Below are 22,964 nucleotides of genomic sequence, written 5' to 3' on the forward strand. Positions count from 1 at the left end.
TTATTCGTACTTTTCATTATTAATCTATTAAACAAAATTACCGACAGCAAATCGTCTTTCATTATCTGCCTCTTCTATCAAAAAAGTGAGGTTACTTATCACTCGGCAGTGTTGCCATATTTGGCATATTTCAAATAATTTCAGTGTTACAAAGTATCAAATATAATATTTTCATCGGATTATAGGACGAAAATTTAACAATAATTAAAACACCCGGAGCAGTGGAGCTGTACAATTTTTCTGTGCTCCGGGTAAAAACCCATTGCTCCAATGCTCCGTGCTCCTGCTCCGAGCTCCGCTCCAACGCTCTGGTAATAAACGTACGTTTCCAAAAGGTGTGATTGGAATATTAAAATAGATTTTTATTCAGCTCTACCATCCTATGTGGATCTTGGCCGCCTTTTGAAGAGGTTTGGTAACAGATATTATTGTTTTATACGGAAAATGATTATTAGCCACTTGCTCAATACATCAGTTTCATAGTCTGGGTTCAAATATACATCGGAAAAAACAACATGTGATTTTGCCAGACACGGAATTTAAACTCGAGACCCACGACTTATCAAATATTTTATATGAGTGAGGTTTTGAAAATAACACTGCTACCGTTTTAGCCGATTTTGATACTAAGACCATACCATGGTAAACAAATATATTTATTATATGAATGACGAATAATATATTATGTAAATAACTTATTTTTATTGCTTTAAATAAAACAATTATTCCCTATTTTAATTTAAAAATCCCCTACTGCATTGCTGTCTCTTGTACCAAGTACATTGGTAGCCGTTTATATTTCGGGAATTGGCAACACTGGTGTTGCTAGATGCTGACTTGTATGTTTTGACTTCTGTGTTTTGAATTTTGACATTTTAACGGCAAAAGTACTCAGAATGTTTTTACAAACGGACGCTTTTTGTTTTTTTAAATTCATTTGAAAAATTTATCTCGGCCAAAAAATGGAATTAACTCGTGAATATTCATGCGATTATTTTTCACAACGTGGATTATCACAGGACAGTGCATCACTGAACTTAGTGTTTCTTTGTATGGCAATGAAGCGCCATAAAAAACCAAGGTATATCGCTGGTTTAATGAATTTTATCGTAGCCATCGTTCGTTCACAGAAGAGTCGCGTGAAGGTCGTCCAAATTCGGTTGTTTCTCCAAAAAACATCGATGCTGTGCGTGAGCTGATAATGCAAGATCGTCATGTAACATACCGTGAGATTGAGGCATTCCTGGGTATCAGTAACGCCAGCCTGTATATGATCTTGCATGAACATTTAAACGTGAAGAAGCTATCGTATGTTCGCGTTGGATCCCGCATAATTTGACAATCGCACAAAAAGAGGCGCCTGTCGATTGGTGCAAGGAAATGCTCAAAAAATACGATCGAGGTGCTTCAAAAAGCGTTTAAAAGATTTTTACAGATGACGAATCTTGGATCTAAACATATGAGCTCAAAAGTAAACAGCAGTCGACCGTATAAGTCTTCCAAAATGAGCTTAAACCAACAAAAGTTGCTTGCGATCGAAGCACTTCGAAGCAAATGGTCGCTTGTTTTTTTGGAAAAACGGGCCATTTTCGCAATTGTGCTGTAGAGAATCGTAGAACAGTCAATTCTAAATGGTACACAACCATTTTTTTACCAGAAGTTTTTGGGGAAATAAGACAAAGGGAAATAAATCAAGACAATGCGAGCTCTCACACATTTGAGCACTCAAAACATTAAATTGATGGGTCATCATGGGCACCAAATGATTTCTTTTTATTCCTAACAGTCAAAGATAAATTGCGTGGTCAACGATTTTCTACACCGGAAGAGGTGGTTGATGCATTCAGCGCTCGAAATGGAAAAGTTTACGAACCGGAGCGCTCGACAAATTTTCGGAAGATATTTACATAGTAATCAAATCGTATGTGTATTTTATGAAAATAAGTGTGTCAGATTTTCTATTCTATGACCTATCTAGCTCAGACACTCAACATATTTTTTCCACGAGACGGAGCGATAATTTTACAAATTTCATGAGCCGGAACGGCGCTCCGGTGCGTTCCGTTCTATTTCGAGCCCTGGATGCATTCAAAAACCATGTTTTGGAGTTACCTTCTGCAAAGTGGCAAAAATCCTTTTCAGATTGGTTCAACGCATGGAAAAGTGTATAAATTATCGTGGAGAATATTTTGAAAAACAATAAAACTGTTTTCATCTATAAAAAAATCATTTTTGTTTGTTGTTCCCGAAATATAAACGGTTACCCTCGTAGTTCCTTCACTATGGCATGCATATCATTTTAAAATTAATGGCCAATCGATATAATATTCATTACTTCACTTTTAAAGTAAACTAAGTTAAATTTTGTTATCACAGGTAATATTCCAGGGTGGAAGTAAGTTTTAACGACCGGCGTTGTGAAATGCAATCTAGGAAAGTAAAATACTGATTGGTGCGTTCGCCACAACTTTTGCCGTGAAAAGAATACCTCGAGCGTGAGGAAATCTATACAAAATCCGCCCCTTCGTAATCCGTTGAAACTTTTAATTAATTGAATTCATGTCTGGCCTAGTTTTATGAGAAAGAAATACCATGATTAAAAGTTTTTCACCGCTCGAATAAGGTATATCTAGGTAGGTGATTTTATTAAAATTCATTTAATTATGATGCAATTATATCTTTTATACGTTCAATAATTAATAATATTTAATTTTTTTTTTGTTACCTCTACAATCCGGTATGGATCTTGGCCACCAAAAGAAGAGGCGTTGTTACAGATTTGTGTTACGAGAAATGGATGATAACAATTTTCTCAATATATTTGGTTTGTGTTCTGGATCCAAACATACATTCATGTACATACAAACATGACGTGAGTTCTGCCATGCCGGGAATTCGAACCCGAGGTTTTGAAAATAACACTGCTACCGTTTTAGCCGATTTTGAAACTAAGCCCGATTTTTAAATTAAAACTCAGACCATACCATGGTAGACAAATATATTTATCAAAATATATATCCAACTCAAAATCGTTTTAGCAGCTTTTGAAAATAAGCGCTTCATATATTACAATACGAGGGTGGGTCAATAAGTCCTTAGAAAAGCCGACAAGTGGCGCGACTAGTACTGTAAGCGGTTTGTTTTCATGCAGCGGCACTACCGATTCAGTATGCTGCGAAGTTTCAATCAGATTGGTCGGGTTGTTGTGTGTTTTTCGTACATTTAAAAAAAAATTTGCTTGTGGAAAATGGAAAAATGGAAAATGGAGAAAATTGAGTTTAGAGCTGTTATTAAACATTTTAATATAAAAGGCTTAACAGCAAAGGAAATAAAAAATGAGTTGGATTTAGTTCACGGTATATCTGCTCCTTCACTTGCAACTATTTATAACTGGTTAAATGAATTTAAACGTGGTCGTACATCAACAAAGGATGAACCACGCTCAGGACGTCCTGTAGAGGTGACTACACTAGACATGATCAATAAAATCCACGATATGGTGTTAAGTGACCGAAGATTAAAGTTGAGTGAGATAATTGAGGTTACAGGGATCTCAAAAGGTAGCGTCATTTCTATTTTACATGACAAATTGGGCATGAAAAATATTTCTGCAAGATGGGTGCCGCGTTTGCTCACAGTCGACAATAAACGCAATAGGGTGGTGGCCTCTAAAGCCCTGTTGTCGCTCATGCAACGCAATCCGGATGAATTTTTTCGTCGCTTTGTGACTGTAGATGAAACATGGATACACCACTATACTCCCGAGACGAAAGAACAGTCAAAGCAGTGGATTGCGAAGACAAACCATGTCTAAAGAAGGCGAAAACCGTAAAATCAGCTGGTAAGGTTATGGCTACTGTATTTTGGGATGCACGTGAAATTATTTTCGTTGACTATTTGGAAAAAGGATAAACAATAACAGGGGATTATTATGCATCTTTATTGGACCAGCTAAAAAACGAAATTGAAGAAAAATGGCCTCATTTAAACAGGAAAAAAATCCTCTTTCATCAGAACAATGCCCGTGTTCACACATGTTTACGATCAATGGCTAAAATTGAAGAATTGAAGTTCGAATTGGTCGACCACCCACCGTATTCGCCAGATTTAGCCCCCAGTGACTTTTTCCTTTTCCCAAACTTAAAAAAATGGCTAAGTGGACAAGGTTTTTTTTCAAATGAAGAAGTCATCGATCGGACAAATGCTTATTTTGAGGACCTTCCGAAAACTTATTTTTCTGACGGTTTAAAAAAAATTGAGAAACGTCTAACCAAGTGTATTGAGCTCCAAGGAGATTATGTTGAGAAATAAAAAAAAAATACAAAAATAAAAACTGTTTTAATGCTTTTTTCTAAGGAATTATTGACCCACCCTCGTATTAATGCATGTGTATTTTGAGTGAGGTTAAGAAGCCCTATCTTTCTTAAGAATTTATAAAATAAGATCTAGATCTAGATCTTCGCCGATACAAGTGAAAAATTATAGACACTCTTTCCCAATTGGTAGAACACATGCATTGCTCTTCTAATTGGTATCACCAATAGAACGTTAGATTTGCATGCTACTGAGTCTTTCAAAGATTTGATTCAAACTTTTTTTTGTTTTTAAATAATAGCTTCAGAAATATAATGTTATATAAAATCAGCTTCATTTTGATTTCTATATTTTTTTCAAAACATCTAAGGTAGGTACCTACCAGATAATTCAATAATATGACAAAACAGTAGTTAATAATACTTTCTAACTTATATAGTGCCCATGGAAATCCATAAAAATGTATTTTTTAAAGGAAATTAAAATATACATTTCCATTAGATTCGGTCATTTATTTTAAAAGAAAATCAATTAGATTACAATTAGAGACAAAAAATTCCAATGCCTTGGAAGAACCAATAATTAATTAATGCTCTCGATTTCTTAGATAGTTTTATCAGACACAGAACATGAGCAGATAATATGAAGGCAGTATTTACTAGCATTCCACAATAACGATTCAACCCTTTTTAATGGATACTAATTTATAATACAATATTATAACCTCCATATAACGGACTAATGCTAGTAAGATGGTGTCCGTTAAGTATATAAAAACACAAACAAAATCCTACATAATATTCGTCTTCCGATGATATATTCAGATACACCCATTGTGGGATGTGTGCGATGTCTACGCTCTCGCTTTCGATAATCCTGCTTTGAAAATAGAATCAAGTTTTGTTTTCAATTGTGAAGTCTGCTTTTTTTTTAAATTACAAAAATGTGTGCAATATAGTTGAATTTCGTTATCTGACGAATAGTTATGTTAATTTTATTTAATGTTGTTGTGTATTATTTTTGTTTTATTTATTTGTTTTTTTTTTGTTAAATTTTGACTTATTTTCCTTTTATTTTGTTATCCATAAATTGTTTAATATATTTTTTTTAATAATAATTAAAAATTGAATCTGTTATTGAATATTGACTAAACGTAAATATTATGTGTGTCTAATATATTAAAATATTTTTTGTAAATACTTTTTGTTTCATTTTATTTTATTAAGTTTAGTATAATATGTTTCATTAATTTTTAGAATAGTTGGCGCAGTTTCCTTAATGTTATACATATCAAAAAGTATTAATATCATAATATCTATTTGGTGAAATTGTCTTTTAATGGTTATTGATTATTATGGACGTTTGTTGCGATGTACTGGTAGGTTATTTTGTCGCTTCTATGATTTTGTTTGATATGCCTGTTTTAACATTATTACTTAATTGATAATGTCCCTTTGAGGAGGACGAAACCGGTCCAAAATTTAATTGATAAAGTAGAATAAGTACTATAAAATTGTGTTTTATTTAATTAAACAAATAATTAATCAAATAATACAATGCAGTTCCACGACGAATTGACAGTTAACACTATAAAAGATATTATAATAGAAATGTTATTAGGTCGTCGAGATGCGATCTTATCACTATTAACTTTGTTTTTGAGCGTGTTGTTTCTTTTTCCTCGCTATCTTCACATATATCCTCATTTTCCAAGAGCAAAACTTCATCTACTTCTAACCATTGTAAACGTATTGATTGGAGTAATAAATGCATCCATTCGCTTCGAGTAAACAAATTAAAACAAATTAAAAAACAAAAAACGACGGCATTATGACTCGAATTCAAGTAGGAGGTGTATGGCGTGTTATCATGCGCTGAAAATTGTTCACAAGCGGTGACATTTTGATTATATAACAATAAAAGGATGTCTTTAACAATTTTCACATTTGACCGTATATTTTATTCGTTATATTCGAAGTCCATTATATTGAGGTTCTACTATACTTACTAAATATCATTAAATAAAATTATATTTATGTATGATTTATATTAACAATGATTACTTATGTCGCTGTATAAGTAAAATACTTATCGTGTTGTATTATTTTACGGTTTTATTTATTGGTTCATCGGCCCCATTGCGCTGGTGGTGCTCTACTTGTAAGTCAAAAAGCCTATTAGTATAAGCTTCTTAATTAAGATACACTTTAATATTCTTTCATAAAAATATAAAAGGTAATTTTGAAACGTTAATAAAATTACATTTTTCACCGGTTATACCGGTTAGTCGAATGAAAGCCGTAGAATTAATTCATATTCATTTTGGTTTATGGGAATTTTATGAAATATGTTATTAATTATTACTAAGTAATTCAAGGCAAAATATTAAAAATTTACCTGTATAAGTAAGTATATTTAGAGTGTAGGTACCCACAGAGTTGGGTATTTCCCGAAAAAATCTCAATCTCGAGATTCGGGATTTCCCGAAATGATAAAATTTTGAATTCTCGAGATTCGGGATTTTCAGAAAAAAATTACGAGAATTCTCGAGATATCGGGAAATTCTAAATTCAGTGTAAAACAGACATATTCCAAAAAAAAATATGATTTTTATAATATGTAAGAAGACAAACAAAATAGAAGTAGGAAAACAAAAATAAGTCAAAACATTACTTATTAAAATAGGATTTTATTTTGCGTCAAATCTGTCTCAGTCAATCGCTGACTATCAATCGCTGCGTCTGACAAACGCGTACGCTTTTGAGACACAAATTTCCCTGATGTTAAAAAAGTTGCGCTCATTTTGAGTCGACGTTGGCTTAATTGCGTTAAATTCCCCGATCAGCCTTTGAACGTTTTGTGTTTTCTGTCCACTTTTCCAATTAATATTTGATAATAAAGAAATCCCGAGAAAAGATTCTCGAGATCCGGGATTTCCCGAAATGTTAAAATTTTCAATTCTCGAGATTCGGGAATGGAAAATCTCGAAAATTTCTTGAGAATTCCCGTCGGGAAATTCCCGAAACCCAACTCTAGGTACCCATACTTTATAAATAGGTATAATTATGATGTAAACCCTAAAACCCGTTGGATGTACGAACTCATTAAAATCGGTGAATCTATATGGAGGCAAGAACTAGGGACCGAAAAGAGTGGAGGGAGCTATGGGAGTCCTTCATTCAACCAATACATCGACCCCGGCTAATGATGAGATATTAAAAAAATTTAGCCCACACAATTAGAAAAAAATTAAACGAGACAGTTCTCTGAATCCCAAAAATAATAGTTAATACAATATTTATGTAGATTTATAAGGTACATACTGAATATATTGCTTGAGACGTTGACGGATATAAATAATTATTATTGTATATTTCTAGAGATGGAGAAGTATACTAACTGTTCGGTGTATAAATACAAGCGCCGCTCTAAGTCTATTGAAAATGTTGCGGTTAGGTGACAATGAAATTAAGCGGAATGGAACAACTGGGCGTGAGGACAATAATTGGGCGCCGCATTGTCGAATGAAATAAATATACATTCATTACGATTTTATACAGAAATTAGATGAAGAATTTTAATTAATTTCTATCTACCACTTAGTAGTTTTCATTCATTTTGCTCTTAACAAAAGTTTTTTATCGTGGATTGAGAATTATCATGTCTGAGGCTTTATGTAAAAATAAAAGAACTCTTTTGTCGGTGGAACTTAAACATATGCACAATTAAATCATTATTTACGTGTGCATATTTAAATTCTCACAAAGTATTAAATAATAATATAATACATTAAATATAAATAATGACATTAAATATATATTTTTAAAGTACCTATAATTCGCGAACGTCTATTTTTATTTTCGAATTTCATTCGATTACGTCGCGCCTAGTTGTCTCGCCGCCGAATTGTCGTAGACCCAAATTAAGTTTCCTTTTTTATTCTAGCCACTCCAATGAGTCCCGAAGCGCCCGAAGAATAACGCACGGTGACACCATAAAAACTAAATACAATAATCATCCCCATGTAGCTAACAAAATAATATTTATATGATATTTTACAACGTTTTTATTAGGTCGTATTCTTGTTTGTCTGGTGGTTGTTTATCCTGTACAAATCTTGCAATCGGTTTTAACTAACTTCCCGACTAGCTAGACATTTGAAACTTTTAGAATATATCAGAACACGATACCAATGCATTCTTTTATTTTTTTAAATTTAATACTGAATTCATTTTCAGTTAATTCTGTTTTGTATGAAAAGTTATTTCGGAAGAAATCCGTAAACAGTAAAACATTATTATTGGTTGCTAGGTCTGGGGCCCTAGGAACTAAATTATTAATATATACGTGCGTTACTATGGAAATCAATATGAAATGTCAAAATGACATTTCAGTACTCTATATTTTTTCTGTATTTCTATCAAGTACAAATTTTTTTGATCGTTTAAGCTAGTCAAGTCAAGTTTATATGATTCAACAGAAAATTTCAGAACGTTGTACTTATATAAAAAGTTATTTTTATCTTGTAATTATTTACTTTTGATTTGAAACGAAGCGAAGATCAAATTGTATCAGTGTTTTCCCCGAAGGTTGGATTTATGACATGCTTATTTGGTAACCGAAACTTTCCAAATGTTGTTAGTTAAACGACTAAAATATTCGCCAAAAGTAGTCGGTATTTATTTAGGAAACGTACAATTTAATATGTAAATCGTCTGTATCCGCATAGGTGGTTAGGGTTAAAATTATTAGGGTACTGTATAATTAATTTAGTATACCTATATAATATATGGGTGTTTCACAATAATTATGGATCAAGCTTATTAAAATGAATGTTGAGATATTTGGACATAAAGTTAAAACTCCTTTTGTAAAATTCAGGAATGTTTTCACTGCATATTAGAGATGGGAAAACTGGCGATTTTGAAGACAAAGTATACTTACTATCAGTATAAAAAAATACTTAGTATAGAAACTTGTTCCAAAATAGTTACTAGTATTTGGAATCCTATATAGAGCGTTTGGCGTACGTATGCGACAAAAGTTTCATACTCAACTGAAACTAAAACCAACTCCATATTAGTATTTAAAATAGGTATCGGCTCAGGGAATTCTGGCTGTGTATCGGCTTCAATAGAATCGCTAAAAATACGCTGAGCTCTGCCTTTCGAAAAGTCCCATTTATTATAAAATTTTAAACACAATTTATGAGTTGTTTTTCAGTTACGTTACAATATTCTTGTTAACAAAAATGAATAAATGTGATTTTTTTTTAAAATTTTAAACATGTTTTGAGCAGTCATATAACAAGCCTAAGCCTGTGCGTCATCTCACCACTGTGTTGCGACACAAAATTCATGACCTATTATTCATACATTCGAACGCAATAGACTGATAAATTAAAATATACCTATATTCAAGTGCTATCTCGCGCATTTAATGTCAATAGTATCGAAAGTCTACCAACTGGCGAGTGCACAGAACAGCGACTCGCGATGATATCACCACAAGTTGTTTGGAATAAGTTTATTGGGCCACACATACTGAGTATGGGTAGTTTCATCCGAAACTTGAGTACACAAACTGGTGACAATATTTCCAACTCACCTCTACTGTATATACTAACCATATTTTGATAGTACATGGATCAATTTTAATAAATAGTCCAAACATAAAGTAACTACACTGCTGAAGGAACTGTCGAAATGGACATGATTAACATTCAATTTGATGTCATCAATATCAGTATTGTCATTTATGCAGAAAATTGTAGAGCTACGATTGTGATATTAACACACAATATAGAAATCTGTTTTATCTAGCCGCTGAAACAAAAAAAAATCGAATTTTATGAAAATTGGACTTGATTCATATTGTGAGCCACCCATATATTGAAACAGATTTATGTTAAAACGAAAAAGGCTATTTGAACATAATTATGAACGATAAAAAACAAATGAAATTTATAGTGGGTATTATTGAATCCACGCTACGCCATCCAAAGCTCGATATACTATAAGTTACTATAATACCAAATTGGCATGGACAGAATATTCATGAGAACCCCTGAAACAAACGAAGCACTTGCCTAGCTACACAAATGAATTTACAGAATCCAAAAGCTTGAAATCAGGTTTCATGTAGTTTCAATAAAATGTGTACTATCATTGACAATCAATAAATTACTAATATGCGTTTCTCTATAAATCCATCCCAGAAGCCATCGTATCACTTTTGAAGATGTCCAAAATTTTGAAGTAGTCGAAGACTTCACCTTGGATCTAGTATCACCAAAAACAATGAAGAATTGAACAAAAATACAAAACAAATATAACTATTATAATTACAAGATAAAAAGAACTTTTTGTATACAACGTTTTTAAATTTTCTGTTGAATCATATAAACTTGACTTGACTAGCTTAAACGATCAAAAAAATTTGTACTTGATAAAAATACTGAATAATGAAATGTCATTTCATATTGATTTCCATAGTAACGCACGTATATATTATTTAATAATTTAGTTGCTATAACCCCCTAGCAACCAATAATGGTATCGAAATAACTTTTCATACAAAACAGAATTAACTAAAAATGAATTCAATTCTACTTAAAGATGGCTAAAAATACTAAAAAAAGGCATTGGCATCGTGTTCTGATATATTCTAAAAGTTTCAAATGTCTAACTAGCTATTCGGGAAGTTAGTTAAAAATTGATTGCACGATTTACACTGGACAAACAACCACCGGACAAATAAGAATACGACATAAGAAAAACGTTGTAATAAAAATAGATATTATAGTACCGAGCGGAATTTCAACCTGCATACATCCAACTCAGTTCAATGTGCTGTACTAATTAAGCAACAAGTATAATAGGTATTTAAAAGGGTCTCGAAAGTCAATATTTAATCTTAGGAATGATCAATGGTATACGTCGCAATTTGGTGAAGCTCCACTGAACTATTCCGGGTTGCAGTCAATACAGGGATGGTCGTCCTGATGGTGGGTGATATTCGATATGGGATGGCACAAAAATAAGAAAAATATACCGCTGTTAATTATTAATAATGTATTTTAAATGAAATAATTACCGACCTACAGTAAATTTTATGAATCCCTATAATGATTACTCTAATATCTATTGGATAACACACTTTAACGCATTCGCTGCTGAGAAGATAATGACTTTTTAATTAGCACATTTAAAATGCACGTTAACTACATCGATCGGCCGCCTGGCCATTACGCGCATGTGCGTCTTCAGCGTCCAAAGTATTAAACGCCACATTGTTGATTTTTTAATATTTCCACTTCGATTTTTGCATTCCCAAAATCTCTACGATTTGAATTGAGCTAAATTTACATAATCAGAGATATTGTCTCCTATATTTATTATTATCCTAAGAGATTTTGGAAAACGCACCATTTTTTTTATTTAAATACCATTTTGTTGATTTTTAAACTATTTCAATTCATTTTTTAGAGTCCCGAATCTACTTCCATTTGAATCTTGCAAAATCTGATAAAACTCGACACAGATAAAATCATTTTTAAATCGCGTTTTATATCCGTCACCATACATTTCCGCGTCTTGCTGTCCATCTACTGCGAATTAATTATAATGTCGCTCGTCGTAGGTCAAAATTGAGTTTTTATTGTATTTTCAAACCATGATCCTGGACACTCCTTAAACGTTGTAGATAATATATTTATATAATTTTGAAGCCTTATTATCCTTTATATTTATTTTAAACATTTGATGACTGCATAAAGTATTTTTGTTACATAAAATAGTATTCTTTTAAACCTCTCGCTCTAATGTTTTAGAATATAGTCATATTTCGGTACATGAATGTGCAGTGGTGTTAAGATTTTTTACATTTATTAATTTTTAAACGCATTTATAAAACCATTATAAAAAAAAATATTCACGATAAAACATTATATTGATAATCTCTGTGATCCCAAATTTGACAAGAATTAGGCATTTTATTATTCAAAAAATCGGCAAGATTAACACATTTCAAGATAATTCTAAAGATACTCATTATAAGCTATATCTTTGACCATTCAAGTGTGATAAACATCATATGAATAATGATTGCTTTATAATAATTATTGACCTAAGAATAAGGTAGTGTTTTTTTGAAATACGCCATTTCTTTTGTCATTCCCCAGTGGTTAAGCTACAACATACGGCCGTAGCCATAAATTGACAAACTTAAATTGATATTGACGCGTGTGTTTGAACATGTACCGTAAGCGACCGCTAGCTGGCTCTGTTAGTATAATATATTAAACATACATAATTTTGAAAACACTTCTGACAAAATAGGCAGATAGAAAAAAATCTTTTTGAAAAAAGTAAGACACCCCGCAGAATCGAACATGCATCTCTCGGGTATCGCGCCCACACACATTTACCACAATGCTAAAGGAGTCATAATTAATTACGCCAAATTTTAACTAATGGGTTTTAATAGTTTTCGGTAAGTAAATGAAATTCGTGACAATTAAAATAATGTTTCTTCGTCTTTTATATTGTAAATAATGGTTACATGTAAGTTGTACGTATGCAGTTCATCGTGGGACACTTATTCGTGCGCCGCGGTACGTGAAACATGAGTTCGTATAACATTTTATCAAATGACGCTAATGACGGCGTATCTTACAAAATACGGCGATAGTTTGCAAATAGTACTGTTCCAATTAGATTAACCCTAACGTAACCTAGTAAAGACATCTCATAAAATTCGCCACATGTTGTAGCATACGTACAAAAATATACCCCACGGTGAAATGTTCAACGAAGAACTCGTCATTTCATTAAATGTTATACGAAGTCATGTTTCACGTACTGCGCCGCACGAATAAGTGTCATGCGGTGAACTGTTTACGTACAAATTTCCGGATACGGTAAATAATTGCATTTTGATACATGTTACGTTGTTTGCTATTTTATCAGATTATTTTCTTACCTACCTATAAGTAAAACACCTGTCAATTATGACTATTTTAAGCCAAAGTATGAGTCAGTAACTACCTACAAAATATAATATTTTCAAGAATACATTTTCTTGACTTTAGTGTGAAGTTATAAATATGAGAATTTTTGTATTACTATACTTTTTAGCCTTACCGAATATTTTTAAAACAATGCCGGAATAATCTATGCTACATGCCGAATTGTTTGAAGCGGGATTCTCCGAGGTAATTTCATTATTAATAATTAAAAAAAGTCAATTCAATTTTACACTTCTGATGACAATTTTATTTTCCCTATTTTTGTACGTGATAAAAATATTATCATTTTAATTCCCTCGGTAGTCATTTAAATAAGCATATTGTAATTTATTCATAAATACATTTAGTACTTATTAATTTTCAAATAAAATACTGCATTCGCTCCAAAGCAAAGAATCTCTGCAGAATATTAAAAGATCTTTTGCGAAAAATAGTTTTTAGTTCTTTGTTTAATCTAATTGTGTTATTAAAAAAATATGTGGTAATTGTGCCGCAGAGGTGGCGATGAGCTTTTATATTTTTTTTTACGAAAACAGTTTATTCCATGTAGACAATTAATTATAATAAATACCTTCTTCTGTCGGCACATCGGCTTTTCGATCCAATAATCGTTAAATTTTCATACATTTTGATGCACCATTATCACAAACTAAGATTATACGGCTTAAGCGTTGGACTATCACGCCGTGGGTATCAGGTTCGAATTCTGGGCCTGGCAAGTACACATATTGTTTTTCAATTTGTGTGTGAGTCAGGGTATGGTCCTAATAGGTTGAGCAAGTGGCTGACATCCATTTCTCGTAAAAAACAAAATATGTTAATACAAACCTCTACTCTGTGGAGGCCCATATGATCCTATTAGGATCGGATATAGTCGAAAAAAAATAATTATATGAGGTAATATTAGTTTGAGGTAGGTTAGCTTAGGTTAGGTTATGTTACGTTAGGTTAGGTTTGGTTTGGTCTAAAAAGAAAGTTGTAAAATCTCATGGCCACCTCTTATTTTTACTGCAATTAAATGTACGAAAGATAAAATTATCCTGATGTCAATTGAAGAATGTCCCAATGACTACATAAAGTATTCAGCATCACACGCCAATGGGTTTCATGATTATTAGATTTGTTTCATCATTGTATTAAATAGTATATTTACTATTAGTATAAACTATAAACCTTCATAATATTATAATATAGAACATCCAATCAGTGGTGGTTTATCGAATGCGCGGGAATCCGCCGCGTCATATTTCTACAAGGGTGGTTTTCGAAATTTCATTGTATAAATAACTTCGAAGTTGTGATTAGTTTAATATAATCTAATTGGAGTATTTTCCACTGAATAGCGCCTCAAAATTTGTCAGTGCCTGTAGCCGACAGACATCTCCAACCACAGTTGTGGCCAATCCCAATTATATTCTACCTTATCGGCAACCGAATGCAATACTTTCTTCGTACTATCATAAAACATAGCGAATTTTAGCAATGTTCGTGGCATAAACATCGGTTTACCTCGCTGGATGATCCAGCCAGAAAATGACCTAGGGAATTCCAGGAAAATCAGAAATAATGGGAACTGAAATACTTAACGGGTGTGGAGTAATAGGCAACTGATCTCGATTGTGGAGGAATATGGGATAAAATTAAACACGTGTCACAATAGGTCATACGTCGAATACTGACAACTGCTCTCCGTTTATGCACTGACGCTCATTAAATATTGGTGTATTTAAAGGTTAAAACACACACTTTTGCACGTTTTAATGCGTGGCTCATTTTCGTAGAGTACTCTCACATTCAAAACCCTTCGTCAAAATGTAGTGTACCTATAGCCTATAAAAATTATATTTATTAATCTGTTCTGTGGAGTAGTCATTCAACTTGATAATGTAATTCACAAAAACATACATATATATAAACAATTACTGATTTTAAATTATTTATCAACGGCACGATATAAATTTATTATAAAGTGATTAAGTTCAACCATTTTGGCGCTAAGAGCTACTTTGATTAATTTAAACCCCCTAAATTCATTCATATCAAATCCCAAATATAAATATGAATAATTTCACGATTATATGACGTCTTGCAGCAGATAACACAATATGTCAATCATCAAAATCAAACACGATTGTGCCGCAGGCGAACATTTTTGTGTATACAATTAAACTGTTAGATTAGGTTAGGTTAGATGAGGTTTTTTATATATTATTTATTCTCTACTTGGGGTTGAAAATAAGATAGAATCGTAAAATTAATTTTGTTTTGATTACGGGATCCTTAAAATAAGCTACCAAGCTCCCATTTTCAATCGAATTAAAACCATATATAACTCAAAGCTAATTATTATGTAGGTATATGTATTTAAAATATATATTCGTTTAATGGGTTACCATCTCCCCTATATCTGATCCAATTAGATACGCTTATAATACAACCACAAGTTAAATTTTTGTTGTGACTAAATATGTTGGAAAAATCATTTTTTTATACAAATATCCATACAGAGTTTTTGTATATTGAAAGTGCAGTTGAACCGGGGGCTATAAAGGTAAAGTATTAAATTATCTGTATGACATTTTGCATTATAAAGATAATTTATCAGATAAAAACACGTTGCATTAGTGTTGCATGCCTAAAATAAGTATTTTATTAAGCAATAAAGCATGATTATTTAGATAAAAATACACTACACATGGAATCAACCAAAGCAATAATATGTCATCGGCAGTATTCTTTTTTATTTATAAACAATTCATTAAATTATATAGGTAATAGACATTTTAATTTTCTATAGTATTTCTATCACTCATATCAATTCTTTAAACTTAAACAGTGTTTTTATTATACAAAAACCTCTTATTCATCCCTCTATAATTATTATTATAGTACGTAGTTCAATTTTAACTATCATCCAAATTCCAAATTAAACTGACCAAAAATCTTCATTTAATAGACAATTCTCAAAACATTAAGATTATCAAATAATAGACAATTTAGCGATTCTCGCCGCAGACTGAATAGAGTTTCAAAATATCCCGTCGGATGATGGAAAATCAGCTAACGCCGGGAAATAAATTATTCATAGTCCCATTTAATATCGACAAAGATACACGAGATAATATTATACTTCCTTGTAATCCGAATACCATCAAAATAATTTCACACAATTCGTTGTCATAGCCCCGCAGTTTTGAGCCTATCTTTGTATTCTTATCAAGTATTAAAAAGCAGCATAATGAATGTCTGGAATGCATTTGATGAAGATTTGCTTTATCGCACCATTGTTCTTATCAATCTAAACGACTGGAATGTAATACATCTTTATCGCTCATTTTTTTTCAAATCTTCTTTCTTAAAGATATTGTTTTATATCCACTTGTCTTATCGAACTAAACGTCTGAGAATGCCATTAGTAATATTAATAAAGTTTGTTATACATAGAATCAAAATAGCATTTCAATTTAGATTACCTCAACCTTAAAGAAGGACGCATCGACTGCGTTCAATCACTGTACCAGATCAGACTGTTAACAAGTTATTGTCTAAAACAGGGGGGGGGGGCAAACTTTTTGGATGGAGGGCCAAATTCAAGAATTCAAAATGAGCGGCGGGCCGCAAGTAAAATACCATTTTTAGATATACACTGTTTATTATCACAAAAAATAAACATTACAAAAAAATTAATGAGAAGAATGAAACTGTTGTACTTTTTTAACATTTTTTTAAAATTCAGGTGTTAATTTTGTAGTTGGTATTCTCAAAACTGCTTGTAAATGGGCATCGGAGATATTTGATCGTAAAGAATTTTTATTGAGGTTCATGATCGAAAATGTTTGTTCAGGTTGATCCAAAAATAACGAACATTTTTCTTGCATAATCTTTAAGTTGGTCGAATTTGTCTGAATTAAGGCCATTGTAAAATTTGGAGATTTCTTCACGACGATGCAATTCTCTTAAATCAGTGTCACACTGCAGATCAATAATCTCAAGTTGTAGCTCTGTCGGTACACTATCAATATATATTGAAAATGGATCGCGTACCTAATATCGCTAAACAAATTTTAATCTATTGTCAATATTTAAAAAAAAAATATATAAAAAAGTTATTCGTAATCAGAAGTACAATTAATGACGGCGGGCCGCAAAAAAATACCCGGCGGGCCACATGCGGTCCGCGGGCCGCAGTTTGCCCCCCCCCTGGTTTAAAACATAATCTATTAATTATATACCTATTACATTCTAATAAAGACAGTTTAAATATAAAATGTGTTTATATGAAGACGATCCCGCCGTTCCATAACATCGGATAATTATTCCGATAATCATAATTACTATGTATGGTATGTTACGATAATGATAGAAATATTTAGCGGTAAAAGTAAATGTATGTCACCGAAAGGAACATGCGACTTTTAAATATTCCAAACAGCTGGTTGTATTGTGTCGCTAAAATGCTCAGGCTATGTCATGATTTAAACATAATAATATGTAATAATTATGGTTTGAATAAGCCTAAATTATTTGGATAAAATTATTTGAAATGAGCATATTAGATAGCTAATATGACGTGATTTAGTCAATCTTTGCTATGGTAAATACAATGTAATTAATTTACATATATATTATAATAAATAATATCAGGTATATTGTTCTATAAACAAAAAGCGCTCAAGTAATATTGCCAGGTACTTAAAATGTTTTATTTTTCGTAAAAATAATAGGTACTAATAGTTATTCAAGCATACCTAATACGTACTATAAAATTTAATATGCAATAAAAATTTATACGACATAGGGCAGTATTATTTAAAATATTTTAAAAGTCTTGTTTAATTACAATAAAAGTACCCATATTTTGATATTAATTAAATGTATAAATACTTTAAATTAATAAAAACATTACAATGTTTAACCTAAAAAACTTACATGACGTATGAATATATTATTATGAAATAATTGATGTTTTAGTAATTTTATAAATTTTATATTATGCATAATATCCAGTACATTATATATAGGTACCTTTATTTATTTTGATCCTAGTAAGTACTTAAATGTATCTAAATATAAATTAAATATTGTGAATAATTAAGAATTTATACAAAAAAATATTCGTAATCTTTAATTAAATACCTACCATATGAAATTAAATAAACAGCAGAAGCTATATATTTACAATTACCATTATAAGATCACGATGTAATATTTTGTTTGTCATAATGAACGGAATCTGTTAAATGATTAATGTGTATTATAATATCGTATGTTTAATCGGAGTTTGACTTACCGGTCCTAAGAAGTCGAAGCCAGTCCTGGTGGCAACCTGCGCCGCCAGCGGAGCCCCTCCAGCGCGCTTCAGCCTCACCAAAAACGAGTTGGTAAACAGCGGAGTCCTCGCCTGCAGGCCGACGGTCAAGGCCAGCCAAAGGGCAGCCCTCAACCACATTACAGCCAAATGGACCTCCTTCACTCTCTCGAAACTACCCCGAAATACTCAAAACAGCTGCCGATCTGCTAGCCAAAACACTGTCATGTGATCAGGGTAGGATTGCCGCGTTAACTGGTTTGGCTTGGATGACACCGCGGGGTGGTCGTGGCAAATGTCAACAGATATCTGCGTCAGGTCCAGAGCGTTGGAGACGGCTGGCGAAAGTATATGGACCCGAGCGCGACTGCGATTGTACTGAGAGACAGCGGGAGTGGAGAGGTCCCCTTGCCCACCCCCCGCAGCGCTCATTCACCGCGTGACGTCACGGAATCCGCTTCGGAGTGTATATCCAGCGTAGAAAGGAATTATCCGTAACCCTCTACGCGTCGTAGACACTTCTACATTTTCGCGTAGCTCCGACAGTTTCAATGCCGTAGCATATAAAACTTGTTTTCACACTCTTGAAATAGTATGTAGATATGTGTTTAACACAAGTTTTATTGTCAGCAAATTTGTGGACAGTTTACTACTAAAACGTATATTCATATCGTTTAAAATGATTATTCGTATCAAGTTTGATTAAGTTTTAAAATAATGAAAAAATACTAATAATTTCCTTATTCAAATATGGAACGGATGGTATCAACTATAAGTAACATTTATTTTCATAATCTAATAATCAATAAATTGACAGTGGAGTAGAATTTACAATATCTACATGATAGGACTTTTTTGTAATAAAGAGAAACAAAATTGTTTGTAAATTTAACCCTTTCTGGTTAGCATCGTTCACACCATTTCTGCTTATTTATAAAATTGAATCACATTTCCACATTATATCATTTTGTGATTGTATCATTGAAGTTAATGGCCCCACCAAACTACACCCACCCTGCACCACACCCGGTCTTAATCAGGCGTATCACGAAACTCTACTGGGAATGTCTCAGGAGCAATTACCCAAGACTAAGGTACACTCAAATGTGTTTTGACTGAATTTACATGACTTTAAGTTAAAGTACCTACTCATGGGAGAGATGAGCACGTAGAGGCAATATTAAAAATTGTAGTAAGTAACAAATTAAAGCTAATAGAAAACTGCCCAACATTCTAAGTGAAGATGTCTTCACGTTGGCAGTATGTCGCCGCAAATTTTCTAAATGCAATATAATTGGCCTTTGTGGCGACCAGATCGGACGGTCCGATGGGCCCAACAGCTGGTTGAACCGAATTGAGCAGTGATTGTATCAATCTATATTTATCTTTATGTGTGATACATTTTAACAATTTATTAACAACACTACGTTCAATCAACGTGAATGACAGCTGCATAGGCCCGGCAGAACTGGATGAGACAAAGAGAGTTCTATGACTTTTAGTTAACGAAACCCAAGCGTTATTGATGTTTTCTACATGCATTGCACATAACTATGTCTTAGTTAGTTGTTAATAATCTCTATGCATTGTCAGCTTGGCCTTATATTTGACAGCAAATGAAACCTTCCCAAATGTTGACAATATGTGAGGACATGGTGCATATCAAGTTTCGTACACTCTTCAATAGAATCATTCAATCGTTCAATGCGAGTCATATAATACCAATTACATCCATGGGAATTGACCCCACAAGACGGTTGAAACGGGAGAGCTGCTCAAGTCCATCCACCCTTTGGTTGGTCCGATCGTCTAGTACGGTCTGGTTTCCTTAATAAAAAAAAATATTTTGTATTCTCTTGTCACCTAAGCTCGATCAAGCTAATGAAATAAGCCAACTGGAAATCTTTGCCACCCCAATGTGTCAGTTTCTCAACTTGGGTGTTATAAAGTTTTTCGTTAGTGTGTTGGGTAATGGGGAGAAAATGTATTTTTTTATATTTTACTCTCCATAATATACTTACTTTCCATAATATTAGATCGACGATGATATTGATAATATATCTTTGTCGGCAGGGTAGACACAGCGAGAGAAAATAATATATATATATACTTAAAACTCGCAGTTTATATAATATATTAACATATTTATTTAATTAAATACAATATAAATTCAAAATAACAATTAATATAAGAAGACTTAATATTTATTTTTACGTAACCGTTTTCGATACCCACAATGAATATAAATTAACTGCCAAAAATTGGTAAGTTTCGAAATCATGTTATGGAGTAATAATTGCTATTTGAAGTTTGACATTGATTTGTGCTATATATGCACGTTGTATACCTATATCGGTTGACCTTGATTTTTATTCTAGCAACACATAAAACCGTTGTTAACTCTAAATACCTACATTTTCGACTTCTTTAAGCAAGGTACATGGTTGCTACATCAGTCCCGTGCAGCATCGCTTCGGGACAAGGAAGTGTGGCACTAAAATCTTTTCATTCTGACACGTTTATAGCGTCATGGAAGGTGTCTGTGCATAAACCGCGGCTGCGTATACATGGTGGGTGGAGATGGAGAAACTCAAATCATTACCAACTTTTGACAGGCAGGCAGGCAAGCATTCTACTATTGAACCATCGATGCATTTTTTAATCTTATATATCATTAAATTCATTTATTTATGTTAAGTCTCCGTGCCTTTCGCTCTCATGGCACTTTTTATTAAATTACGTCTTTCAGTTAACTCAGTCAAAGCCAAGACTCTTGAGACATTCCCACACGTAAAAAACTGCTGATGCTTCACACCAAACGTAGAGCCTCGTGATACTCACGATTAAAACCGAGTATGATGCGGGGCGGTTGGTTTGGAGGGGTCTATGTTTGTGTTTACCAATTTTTGGCAGCAACACCACGAGCTTTATGGTGGGACGAGAATGTCTTTCCATGAAAGAAGGCACCCGAGTACCGATGGTAACAAAAGTTTGTATTGTCGCATGATAAGAATGTATTGTTATCGCAAAGTGCGATAGAATGATAAAAGCTTGGCACCCACATCCTGAAGCGGGCCCCCCGGCTAGGATCTTTTTCGGGCCCCATACCTATTGCTAGGGTTAAAAGCAGTGTGACGCTCTACAGAAACGTTTATCCAATGGTGTTCCAGTTGAAATTAAGAATAATCAGTGTATTTTTAGCTATTATATATATTTTTCAATAAATCCACTTGAGTTATGAAGTTTTCGAATATTGACATACAATAATAAAATTTTCATCACATAATCACATATTTTTTAATGTTATCTAATATTGTTTAAGGAAAATAGCGCCGCAGGCGACTTTTTTACCATTAGAGCAAATTTGTGATGACTCTGTGTTTATCTAATTTATAAGGTAGACGCGCCACGCCGACCCGCCCCAGAGCACGGGCACCCAGACTAGAGCCCTGTCAGCCCCCCCCCCTTGTGGGGCCCATGAAGGTAAGTGTTTACATTTTGTATGATATAATTTGATACAAGTCAAATTCAATGACTAAAAAATATTCTACACATAAATAAAATAAAAAATTAGATACCTATATTTTACCCGGTGACACTACTTACGTTGTATAAAAATGGTTAAGTCACTTAACGTGTTACGTCGAATAAGCGCTGTAATCAAATCGCTAAGAGAGCCTACCAGATGTAAAGGTATTGATTTTGTGAAACCTGCACATGCGCCCTGCCGCCTCTTGTTATGTATCTCTTTCGACTTATGTTTTCCTCTTCAACGTGGAACCTTGAAAGAGGTTCTTTGAGCGATATCCACGGCGGCAAGGCTTCGACGGAAAAATGTGGGACCCGACAGGAGGGTTGTGCTTACTAAATAGTATTTATGCGTTGGAGCGAAGCGGCGAACGAAAGCGGCGTGTGCGTCACGTGATACATTTAATCAAACAATTTAGGTTTAGGCAAAACATATAAATAGATTGATTTGACGTAAAAGGATTAAAAAATAATTAACTAGAGGTAGGTTATATCAGTGGCGAGGGGCGGTGGTAGGCTATTATGATCTGACATAAGTAGCGCACACTAAACTTTGACAGTTATACTTATTTGTTTTCATTGAAATAAGAATACGAATTGCAGATAGAGCTGGTCAGTTTTAAATTTCAATTAATTTTGCCTAAACCAAACCATAACAGCTGGTATGCTATGGGCGATTTGACAAAAATTGTGCACACTTTTCAGTTATACTTATTGATTTTCGTTCAATTAATAATACAGAAATAGTAATGGTTGGTTTTTCTTTAATTCATTAAGCCCTGCCTA

The 22,964-nt window shown here is 33.0% G+C and overlaps 1 protein-coding gene across 1 annotated transcript in view; it reads right to left on the bottom strand.

Moving 5' to 3' along the window:
• amon (prohormone processing protease amontillado) overlaps positions 1 to 19,030 on the bottom strand; it is a 286,761-nt gene extending 267,731 nt beyond the window's left edge. The window contains exon 1 of the mRNA XM_085948103.1: positions 18,633 to 19,030. Coding sequence (XP_085804229.1) covers positions 18,633 to 18,791 — 159 coding nt within the window. The 5' untranslated portion in view covers positions 18,792 to 19,030. The remainder of the gene's footprint in view (positions 1 to 18,632) is intronic.
• Between the last annotated feature and the right edge of the window lie 3,934 nt (positions 19,031 to 22,964).

Source organism: Rhyacophila brunnea, unplaced genomic scaffold (genome assembly GCF_057557595.1).
Source record: "Rhyacophila brunnea isolate RB1 unplaced genomic scaffold, BYU_Rbru_1.0 scaffold_20, whole genome shotgun sequence".
NCBI lineage: Eukaryota > Metazoa > Arthropoda > Insecta > Trichoptera > Rhyacophilidae > Rhyacophila > Rhyacophila brunnea.